Source organism: Cyprinodon variegatus, unplaced genomic scaffold (assembly GCF_000732505.1).
Source record: "Cyprinodon variegatus isolate N-32 unplaced genomic scaffold, C_variegatus-1.0 Scaffold939, whole genome shotgun sequence".
NCBI lineage: Eukaryota > Metazoa > Chordata > Actinopteri > Cyprinodontiformes > Cyprinodontidae > Cyprinodon > Cyprinodon variegatus.
The window spans coordinates 10,718-22,752 of record NW_015151392.1 but is presented as its reverse complement, the minus strand read 5'-3'; the positions used below and the strand labels follow the sequence as shown (position 1 = coordinate 22,752).

At 38.3% G+C, this 12,035-nt stretch overlaps 1 protein-coding gene across 1 annotated transcript; it reads left to right on the top strand.

Annotated features, from left to right (window-relative positions):
• Positions 1 to 5,262: 5,262 nt before the first annotated feature.
• Positions 5,263 to 11,762, top strand: metrnl (meteorin, glial cell differentiation regulator-like). The gene is made up of 4 exons (XM_015398545.1): positions 5,263 to 5,587; positions 6,964 to 7,352; positions 10,361 to 10,420; positions 11,011 to 11,762. The coding sequence occupies exons 1-4, from the start codon at positions 5,490 to 5,492 to the stop codon at positions 11,322 to 11,324; spliced, it is 861 nt and encodes a 286-aa protein (XP_015254031.1). The 5' UTR covers positions 5,263 to 5,489; the 3' UTR covers positions 11,325 to 11,762.
• The last annotated feature ends 273 nt before the right edge of the window (positions 11,763 to 12,035 follow it).

Here is a 12,035-nt window from a genome sequence, read left to right as displayed (position 1 = left end):
GTGTTTACTTGACCAACACATACAGCTTGGGTTCATTTATTTTGACGTATAAGCGGATGTCACTGCGGTTGTGGTCAAATGAGCAACAAACCCACACTGTTACAATTTCAGCTCATATTTATATTCTACAGTAGAAGAAGAATATTGGAACAGTTTTCCAATTTTTAAAAGACTGATGGTCAGTTTTCACAAATGTTTGAAGGCAGCTCTTACTAGCATGGAGGTTTCATGACATTTTCTTGATTTCAATATATGTTTAAAACTTTTAAGAGTGAGAAAAGGGGCCTAAGAAAAGAATGTGTCTGCAAGTAACATCCTCTTGCAGATATTAAAAAGAAAAATTTACCTCCTTCACCGATTTGGTCAAATGTTGCTTTTAAAGATTCGTAGTCTTCCTAAAAACTATGAGCAATTGATAATATTTGCATCAACCTTAAATTATTAGCTTTCTGTTATTGTTCTAACTGAAACCTGGCTTGCAAAGTAATCCAAAGATTTAGGTGTTTAGGTTTCTGCCTTCATATCAATTTTTTTCATTTTGTCCTGGGGGAGGAGTATCAGTTTTTTGCTTTTGAAAAGTTTCAGTTCCTAAAAAAGATCCACGACTTTTTGAACATGCTGTCATAAATATGATGTAATTTAACAACAGTAACCTTAAAAAAATGTCATTTCTGATTTGTAAAAACCTTTAATTAACTACTCCCAAAATGCCATACACTGTATCTCTTTTTATATTTTTCACCCATGGAGATTGTTTTGGTTTTCTGGAATCACCTACACTGTAGTATTTCCACAATCATCGGAATAGCTTAAATGAAAATCACTTGATTAATGTGTGGGCTTATACATTTCCATCATATCTTCGGAAAATCCTGCTGCAGCAGAGGTGATTTTTTGAATAACAAATCATCATAGAACATAAGCATCTAGTGCTTCTTTATTCTCTAAACTGAAGCTGAAACTGAATTTGAGATTAATATTTTGATCTCCATCTACTACTTTTTAAAACATGACGGTGCCAGTTTTCTGTCAAATATCAACTTCTTCTCTGGAACCAGTTTTTACATCTTAAAAAACATTTGTTTCTTTGTTGGTATTTAAATATATACTAGAGAACATTTTACTATCTACATTTTAGATTTTAGGAATCTTAGAATGCTATATAAGTTTTCTTTTTTTATTTTAGTACTTGGTTATTCAATTGCTTGTTGATATTAATGTACTGATGATATTATTTACACCTATATTTCTACAATTCCATCACATCTATATATCAATTGTATAACTTGAATTTTTTTTTTGTCTTATTGCATTCTAGGAATAAAAAATTATGAACTGAATTAAACTTAAACTGCTCGCATTTCACATTCTGAAGGACAGAGAAGACTGAGCTTTAAGCTCATTAGGTCAATATTAACTAAAATGTTGGAACTTTAATTAAATATTTCCTTTAGATATTTCCTCGTTTCCTCAATCATGATCCGGAAAGACATGACATTTTACAGAAAATGTATTGCTTTAAAAATAACTTAGAAAACAAGTTCAAATGTCCGTCAAGGAAATTCCACTTCGCTTTAAACAGCATTGTATCACAGAACTGTATTTCCTCAACAAATTCAACACTTCATGAATATTCAACTTGTTTAATAGATGAGCTTTTGCTGAAAATTAGATAGGAAGACTTTATGGAGACATACGGTAGTTTCTATTATCTCCTGTCATCTGTAAGTCCCAAAATAAATCACTATTCAACCTTGAAGACGTGAGGGAATACTGAACAAAGCACGTATTAAGGGTATTTAGAAAGTGAATAAAGGGTGGTGTATGAATTTATCAATGGATGTAACCCATATCACACTTCAAATGTCAAATTATTCAAATTATTACAGATAAGGAATATCACATATGGTGTGATAAGCTGTTTGTGTTTTTGGTGACGCCAGCCTTTGCAGCCAAGTAGATGAGTTCATCATTTTTTAAAGCACAAAACCAGTTTATGTCTGGTTAAGTGAGTGATGTGTCATGAGCCTTTACCACAGAAAAAAGGACTCCTATTACTGGCAGGGTCATGACAAACAACTATGGGTAAGCCTTCTCCATAATGAGGTTTCACAATTTGAAATTGTAGTTTCGAAACTGTAACCTACAAAGGAGTTCCAATCCAATCCAATCCACTTTATTTATATAGCACGGTTTAAATAAACACGAGGTTTCCAAAGTGCTGCACAAAAAGATAAAATAACTAAAATAAATAAAAGTAATAAAATAAAATAAAATAAAATAAAAGCACTGCCCGCACAGGATAAAAATACAAAGGAGTTACTTAGACCGGCTCCCTAAAACAATAGAACTTGCATTTAGAATCTAGATTTATCAGGAAGTTTATATGCATGGGCTTTTTATTCCAGCTGCAGTAGAAGATATGCAAGGGTTCTTCAAAACGGTGAAGGGGAAATTAAATGCAAAAGTCAGAAAATGTATTTTGAAAAACATTTGAAAATAAAACACCTGTTACCAGTATAGAAGTTTTAAATTTGTGCCTATTCATTTCCTGTTCAGACAACATAATAAATGTGACCCTGCCTATGAAAACCCAGCTAAAGTCATTTTTTGGTGAATCTCAACTTAATGTATAAAACCATTCTTAACAATGTGTAGAATGGTTTTATACATTAAGTTGAGATTCACCAAAAAATGACTTAAGCTGGGTTTTCATAGGCAGGGTCACAAATGTTGTTTGCTTATCATGATTTGTTTGAATATAATAGGTTTTCCTAATAAAAATAAACACTTTGCAGTTCGATACATGTTTTGGGGGAAAAAATGTTTTTTTGTTGATTATTTGGATTTTATTCATGAATAAGCTGCAGGTTTTTTTGTAAATATATAGGTATCTATAACCCTTAAACTGTTTTTACACTATCAATAAAACAAAACAAAACAAAAACAACAACACAATTTTAATGTGAGGAGGAAAATAATTCACAGTTAATAAGGGTATAAAAAGTATGCTGAGAATTTTACACAAGCCTTTGAACTCATGAAACAAAATTGATAATTAAGTCCAGAGGGACCAGTTGCCTTCATTACCTAATAAGTAAATAGATTTTCCCCATGTTTGATTTAATATCAGTGATTTTTTAAACTGCACAGGCTTGTTAAGATGAAGAAAAACAAGGGAATGACCAGAGATAAAGTTATGGACAAGTCTGAAGCAGGTTTAGGTTCTACAAAGTTATTCCAAACATTAAATATTTGATTGACTACGGTTCTACTTTTCATTGGAAAATAAACTGAGAATAGCAAAACTGGAACATTATCATGGCCGTCCACCTAAATGGCCTGGCAAGCAGAGCATAAACATTTTAGTATCCAAGTGGCCTAGGAATTATTTGCTCTGTTACATTTTGTCCAGTAACAATAGAGGGAAAAATCTCCTATAACCTCCTTTGGTTACTTCATTGGCAATAAACAAGCTCATTTTAACCAAATTCTTACAGAAATCAATACATACACACACCCACAAGTTTATAGTATTGGGAAACTCTTTGTATCTACATATTTTCTTTAAAAGCACTGTTGAGAAAAAGAGGAATGGGCATCTTCTAGTTTTGAAAATTGATTTGTATCTTGTAAGTATGTTATAAGGTGTTGAATGAATTTGAACATATTTTAATATCATTCTCAAATTAAAACAAGCAACAAAAAAAACGTAATTTTTACCAAATACAGGAAAATATGCAGAGGTGATTCTAGGCCAAATTTACTAGGGTGTCCGACGTGGGGCCAGCATGTTTTCATGGGGGCACAGAAAAGCATAAAAAACAGGGCAATAGTTTATCAGATAAAACATATTAAGAGAACACAGTTACTTGTGGCTGTTACCAATGAAGTAACATTTCTATGTCATTGAGTATAATTAAATTGTGTGTTTTTCCAATAGAACATTTCTAAAATGTACATTTTATTAACCTTAAATTAAAAAAGATAATTTACCATGTAAAAAAAAAAGAAACTGAAATAATTTGTTGTTAAATATGTATCTACCAAAAGGTGGTGTAGAGCTAATCTTTGGAATATTGGGTCAATATACATTTATAAGTTAGGAATACACATTTTGACTTATTTTGAATGAAAATGATCAATTTCAGTCAAATCAGAATTAGAACTTAAGTAAAACAGATAAATTCAGCTGTAACAAACTAGAGTATTTTTTTTCAATGTGGTTCAAAACAAAATTTAGCAGACAGAAACTTTGATCCTATCTCAAGAGAACTAAAAACATCACTTGATATTTGAAATCCTAATTAAAACAGAACTGTAGAGAAAAATTAAATGGCCCAAGAGAGTTATCAGTCACTTTGTCTGTTCCAGCCCATATTATCATCAGATTATTTTCATATTATATGTTCAATGCAGAGACTGTAACAGGGGCTAGAGCTAGTTCTACAGTCTATAACCGCCCATGACTACACATTTACCCTTTTATCATTTTTGTTACAGTCAACTGTTGTTTTCTAATCGAGTACTACAGAAGCACCATAAAGAGCTTTCTGACCAGCTGTCTCACTGTGTGGTGTGGAGGCTGCAGCATCTCAGACTGGGAGAAAATGAGAAGAGTGGTGAGAACAGCAGAGAAGATCATAAAAGACATTCATCCCAGCGTTGCTTGTCCTGAGCCTGTATAACATTATAAATGACCCCTCACACCTGGAAAACGCTTTGCAGCATTTGATGCAGGCCCAGCAGATTCTGCAACAGTTTCTTCCTCACTGCCATCAGACAGATGAACTGTTTAGAAAACTCTAAATCATGTCTCTGACTCCACATCACACTGATAATACCAAACGAAAATCCTGCATATATGCACCAATACATATTTAATGCGTTTTGGGTTTTTTTTTGCACCATATCTCTTGTCCCGCATTGTTTACATTTTATCACTGCTGTACTTTAAGAAATGGAAATGTCAAGTTTTACAAAACAAATTGTCAACAATATGACAATAAAAGTTGTCTAAGTCTAAGAGTAAAAATAGCTAAAAGCAATTATAATCTTACTTAAATGTAAATTTGTATATACTCTGCTTAACCCCTGGTTACGTATGATAAATAATAAATCAAAGTTCCTAAGATAAAGAGTGGTTTTGTTGTTTGAAACTGTCTTTTCCGAGCCCGAGGTGGTTCCATAAATGCAGCTGATTGAGCGAACGGGGTGTGACGTGGAGAGAGCAATCAGGGCTGCTGAGGCAGAGCGCGAGCCGAAACCAGTTCACAGTTAGCGGGGAGAGCGACGCTGGGAGAGCCTCTATGTGTCCGAAAAGAGACTTTTTATGGTGCTGAAAGTCCAGAAAACAAGAAAAGAGAGGGAGCCCCTTAGAACCGAACAAGCGGAGCAGGGCACATGGAAACATTATGCGTCTGGACAGACGGCGGTGGACTTTCCCATAGTTTTAGTCGCGCAAAGAGGCAAAGTGAGGCGAGATAAACATGCTCTCTCCGATGCTGGCCTCATTTCTGCCTCTTCTCCTTCTCTGTCGGATTTCTTTCTGTCAGTATTCAAGCGACCAGTGCAGCTGGAGGGGCAGGTGAGGTTCTCTGACTTTACTCTAAATTAAATCCCACCTAAAGATGGTAAATTCATGTGTTTGCAGTGAAAATACGAGAGGTGCTGGCGGCAAAATGAAAATGATAGATTTAACCAATAGATAATCACATCAAGCATAGAATATAAATAGATAAAACAAATTCTAGAAGGTGGTATTTTGTTAATACATGTTTTTTTTTTATTTGCAATGACAAAAAAAATTGTGAAAAAAATTATAGCTTATACTTTTAAAAAGTTTTCTGAGCTTTTCATTAAAATTTTCATTGTTAAATCTTGTCCAGATGAATACTGAAATGCATATGCATGTTTATAAACTCCTATGTTTAGGTGTCATGATATGACCTGACACAAACAGGTGAAGCACACATCCCTAACATCCCTCCTTGCAACTGCAGAAACAGATTTATACTTAAACCTACTTTTAAGAGTGGATTTTTTTTTTTTTTTTTTTTTAATCCACCCAACAGGAGGGCTAAGTCATGCTTCAAGCATCTAAACCAATAATCTGTTATCCATTAGTGATATGCTTGCCTAATCTCCTTTAATTGCATGCAGAAGTGATGAACTTAGATAGAACTTAATTAGAGGCGTGCTGAGGTGAGCCTGGTTATGGGGCTTCAGCTGCATCTGCTCAGCATGTGCCTTTGGTTACTTTAGATCTATGGTGAATTTGAATTTTACTGTCTCTTTTTCAGCATACTGGGCGTTTCTCTCCCCCCCTTCTGAAATAAACCACAGGCTTGGCATGTGTATGCTGATGGCTTCCTGCCTCTGGCTTTGCCACGGAATGACTGACACACTGGAGTTTTCAAACCCCTGACCAGGCATTAAGTTGTGGAGGGAGTGATTTGGTCGTGCTGGCGCCACAGTCCGTAGTGCTGCCCGGACAAGTCTCTTCCACTCTCTTTGTTGGTGGTTTGAAACCAAGGGGAGGTTTGGTGCGTGACCGGCATTTGCACTTCCATGCAGCAGGCACAGCTACTGTTGCTGCTGCTGTTGTCTCCCCCAGAAGCCCCTCTGTCCCCTCCATTCATCCACTTCTCCCTCCAAACTCTTCCCAAAGGCAACCTGCCAGTGGTGCGTTTTGCCAGAACTCGGGGCAGAATAATGTCTTATGGGGAGTGTGTTTGAGCTGAGGTCATGTCGGCTGCTGTGGCTCGTGACTGGTCATGCAGCCAGTCTTGCGCAGGGCCTAAATGCTTCAGAAGGAATGTGGTTTAGTGTCCTTACAGTCTGGATCTGGGTTGTTCCTGGTCGAATAATTAGTTTAGATGAAGTATCACAACAGGGTTTAATCAAACGGTCAGAGAAATTATGATTAACTGCTCTCCTCTCACCCTTTCTTGTCACTTTTAGCGGGTTAACCCATGAAGGCCACACCAGGGATGTGGAGCAGGTGTACTTGCGCTGCTCGCAAGGCTCTCTGGAATGGCTCTACCCCACCGGAGCCATCATTGTCAACCTGCGGCCCAACACCATGTCGCCCGCCGCTGCCCGCCTCTCTGTCTGCATCAAACCCTCCAAGGACTCCAGCGGGACAAACATCTACCTGGATCGCAATGGGAAGCTGCGGCTGCTTCTGCGAGAGGAGGAGCAGGCTGAGGGGAAGGTGCACTGCTTTAGCATCCAGGAGGGGGCGCTCTTCATTGAGGCTATTCCGCGTACGGACATCAGCCGGCGGATTACGGCATTTCAGTACGAGCTGGTCAGCGACAGGCTGAGAGAGGAGGCTCAGTCACCTGCTGGTAAGGTTTATTCCCATTGTGTTGCTTCTGTATTACAACAGTTGTGGTGAACCTGTGGTTATTGAGGTCATGAGCTGTAATACAAGTCATTATACGCGGTTTGAGGTACAACGTACGTAATAAGGTATTCTAGTAAAGTTTCAAAAGCTCAAAAATTCTACATCCCAAAGCATGCCTTTCCTTAAAGTTAGAAACTAAGAAGCTGGATTGGGCTGAGATTTCTGTGTTAATGAAGAATCATGTAACTCTGCCCCTCCCCCACATGTTGCTGTCAGTTACCACGCTGAAATAAGACTATAGTGCTTTCACAGAAGGACAAACTAAGCTCTATATAAATAAATCTGGTCTCCAAAACTTACAATTATAGTGTTAGAAATAAAGGAGCCCCCTTTCCTCCTAATAAGTGTTTAAAAAATTAATTCAGCAGACAAACTAACATGTTGCCGTCTAGAAACTAACTACTTGAGCATATAGTTTGTCTAATTATGCAGTTATTACAATATTTAGTTGCTCTGTTTATTCCCTGTGTGTTTATGCATCAACACCTGAATATAAAATGTATTTAATAAGAGCAAGTCTGCAAAAAAAACAACTACAGTTAGATGTTTTTACAGAAAGTCATGATGCTTTGAGAGTGTCATACTGACCCATACCTGCTTGTTTCCTTTGTGGCTGTGGTGTACACTCAGGACTAAATACAGCCATCTGCTGGTGAAAAGCTTTATCAGGTTTGACACTAAACATTTACACAGTAGTTCACTCAAACCAAACTCCATTTCATTTTTAGTTTGGAGGGAAAAGGAAAGGCTGAGATTAAAACCTGAAAAAGTTTTAATAACTTGTCGCCTCTCTGCTTGTTTCACAACTGCACCGTTGCTCTGACACGGGAACACTCTGCTGCGAGCTGTAATTGTTTTCTTTTTTGTGGATAGGCTCTGTGTGTGTGTGTGTGGAGGGGCATGGCCAAACACAGGCCTTCCAATGAAAAACAGACGTATATTTTCATGCTGCGTACCTGCCAGGCCTGCACAGCTTCAAGCTGCGCAACTGTTGTTTTTTCCACCTCTAGCAAAACATGAGTAGTATCAGACCCTCTTGTTTTTTACGGCTCTCTGGCTTCACGTTTCCAATTCCTGCGTCATTGCTTGGCACGCTGGAGAGTTAAAAGAAATCCGAGGGGAGCCTCTGCAGTGGGTATGAGCCCATGGCTCTCCTCTGAAGCAGTAAAGTGGTATGGGATAGCACTGAGGTGATTCACAAAGACAGTGGTCTCGTGTTGAAGTGGGGCCTGAGCGGCAGATTGATTGCTCCTCTGCTTCATCTGATCATCTTTGGTGTATTTCTTTCCTTTCTCTTCCTCCTCTCTCTGACACTCTGCACTGGGATCTGGTTGCTCACCAGCATGCTGGAATGCATTTCCAACCAGATGTTGGGAGGGACCTCTTGGAGCATATAGACTTATTTACCCCTCTACTCTTTTTGTTCTTCCTTCCTCTAATCAATTCCTACTTCTTCATCTCTGTCATGTCTGTTTATCATTTTACTATTTAGCTTTTGATTCCTTCCCCCTTTATGTATCTCCTGTCTTCTCTTGGCTGTTTCAAGTGGTTTTTGACGCTTCTGAATGGTATTAGCAAGATGTGCTCCATTTCACTGGAATGCATCTGGTCCCAGATGTTGCAGGGACTCTAATGTGTTTCTGCACCCCTCCCATCCTCCTCCGCTCTCTGCTCCTATGAAGTGGTTCTGATCAGAGCAAACGGGGCAGAAGGAGACGCTGACTCGGCTCTTGGCCCATTCCTGCGGTTGTGTTTCATGTTTCATATGTGAGCTCCAGTCGGCTCGGCTCTGTAGGAAAGCAAACACGCCCCGGTCCGGTCCAGGCCGGGCCCCGGCTCGCGGTCCTGCCTGATGCCACGGCAGTGCTCGGACTCACTTCAAAGCAAGTGTGCGCTTCACTCTGTGGCTCTGGGCGAGGTCCGCTCTCTTGAAGTCCACCGTGGGTCCAGCTGTTAGCGAGCAATCAAGGCTCGTCGCTGTCTGACTCTTGACCTCTCCAGTGACGTAGCAGCGCTTTGTGGTTCTGCTCCAGCTGACCTGCTTGCCGTTCACTCTGACTGAAATTTTTCAGCAGTGAAAATGAAGAGGATTGGAGAAAACTTCTGCTTTTTGAGACTTTGTCTCTCAATTAAAATGTCTGATCATTTCATTTTTAGAAATGCAGAGATGATCCACCTGAGTTAATACTGTTAGCCATCCTCCTTCTTTTCTGGACTGACAGGCACTTCTGCTGCACCCACAGTCCACCACTGACCATAAACCCTTCCCTCTGCTGACACTAGCTTTCTCCCCACCTGTTTCTGAGCACCAGCCTACCACTAAGAGAAAAAAAGCCTGTGTCTAACGAGAGAATTTAGCTTTATCTGGCTACAGGTCTATATGAGACGACTAATCTTGTCCCTTACAGCCCTATTCTTTGCACTATTAACACTTTCTAGAGTTTGGCTGATAAAGTTGCTCCTGGTGAAACTCTGCATTATGTTAGCTTGTGTGGTGGGGCTAACCGAACAGGCCCCATACCAGTTCAGTGTGTTTGATAACCAATGCTAACACATTTACAATTAGCTTTAGCGCTGCACAACATTAGAAAAGCTCTGCTACTATTACTAAATATTTCCAGTATCTATTATGACTCACTCACTCTTGCCCTAGATACCTCCAGTACTGTTTTTGTGTAGATCAAACATAGATCTAGTCTGGGATAAATTATATTATTGGTGTTGAGAATTTGCATGCAAAGCACTTGAAGTATTCAAATTTTGTGCAAATTGGTTTTATATGGATTTTTGCCATAATGAATGTTATTCAGTAACTTTAAGATAAAAAAGATAAATCAGATTGATTGAGCTGAGGCTGTTTTCCTTCTGTGGAAGGAAGTGTCAAAGGATTCAGTTGTTCTTTTTCTGTGGGAACGCAGACTTATTTTCCCTGTTTCTTTATTCTCCTAGCACCCTGTCGACCCTGCACTGATGCGGAGATGCTCCTAGCCGTCTGCACTAATGACTTTGGTAAGTTTTAGTTATGACACCGTAGGTCCCCACCTATCAGAGGTTTGTGTCTAATTTCTAAGCAAAAGTTTTTATTAAGCAGATTCACTTTTTTTTCTTGAATAGCTATAACAGAAACTTTTAGAAACACTAAAATTGGAGGCAATATCATGCTGAGATTTTTACCATTTAGGCACGAAGAAAAAATGTTTAACTTTTCAGTTTAATTTAGTGGTTGGTGTGCAAAGCGTTAGTGTTTGCTAATTATTTCTAAATATATCTGTAATTGTATTTCTATAGAATATAGATGTTTGATATTATCTCTACCATTTCCCAACATTTAAATCCAGCACTCCATCACTCATGCAGATTGAAACTTTAAAGAGAATAATTTTTGTTCAGTATTTCTCTCTTTCTTGGAAAATGTATGAACGATAGATTTAATAACCAACTATGCTTGTTACTAAAATGTGTAAATACTAGTTGTCTACCCTTAGTAACTGCACCCACACTGAAAAGGGTAATCATTGGTAAACCGAGAGGCTTGTTTATGGTGCATTTATTGATAAAGTCATTTATTGATGCACTCCTTTTTTGTCATTTCCCTGCAGTGGCACGAGGCATCATTAAAGACGTGGGCCTGGAGGAGGAGCACTCCCAGGTGTCTGTGGAGATCAGTCGACTCTACAGACAGAAGACCCGTGTCTTTTTGTCAGGGGGTGTGAGGGTACGAAGCTGGACAGGCAACATTAAAATGCCGATGCAGTGTAGGGTGAAGCCTGGAGACGGAGAGTTTCTTTTCACCGGGACAGTGAGGTTTGGGGAGGCCTGGATGGGCTGTGCTCCTCGCTACAAAGACTTCCTGCGGTTGTATCGCGAGGCAGAACTCCAAGGGACGAACCCATGCCATGTGGACACTGACTGAATGACTCATTAGCTGCCCACATTTGGAAACAGACATTTTGTCAATTGTTTAGGATGGCTATACTGAAATTTCTAGCCAAGAAAAAAAAAAAAAAGACTGATATTCTATTCCAGTGTTCTCTTGGCTGTTCTGTGACTCTTGGAGTACGGAAATGAAAAATGTTGTAAAGCAGCAAATGATGGGAGCTGAACGTGATCAAACTGTGTTCAAGTTGTCTTCTCAAATTTGAGGAGCTGGAGTGTTTTTTTTCTTAAATGTAGCAAAATTCCCCATTGTTTTTTTTTGTATGTATAAAATGTGAAATAATGTACATTTTGAAACGATGTGCTTTGTAAAGGAAAAAAAGAAAGTTTGTACAGATATGCTTTTAATTTCTTTAGGAAAAATGTGTAAATTCAAAGACTCTTATTTTGTTTAAAAAAATACTTGCAATTTCATGCCTGAATTATTTTCTTTTCAGGCTCTGCAGTTGTAAAAGAAAAAAAAGATGAACCAAAAAAGGAGAAATGTTTTAAAAATAAATTCTTTGAATATCCATGCGAGTATTTTTTAAAATGTTGGTTTTAAAAACCGAATACATCTTTATCTGGATAGTCAAATAAAAGTGTTATTCTTTATTATTTTACACAAAAAGGGATTCTCAAACTTAATGTTTTCATGAGGGAATTTATTCTGGCCAGGCTGCAGGAATAAAACCAGCACCATGTGTGC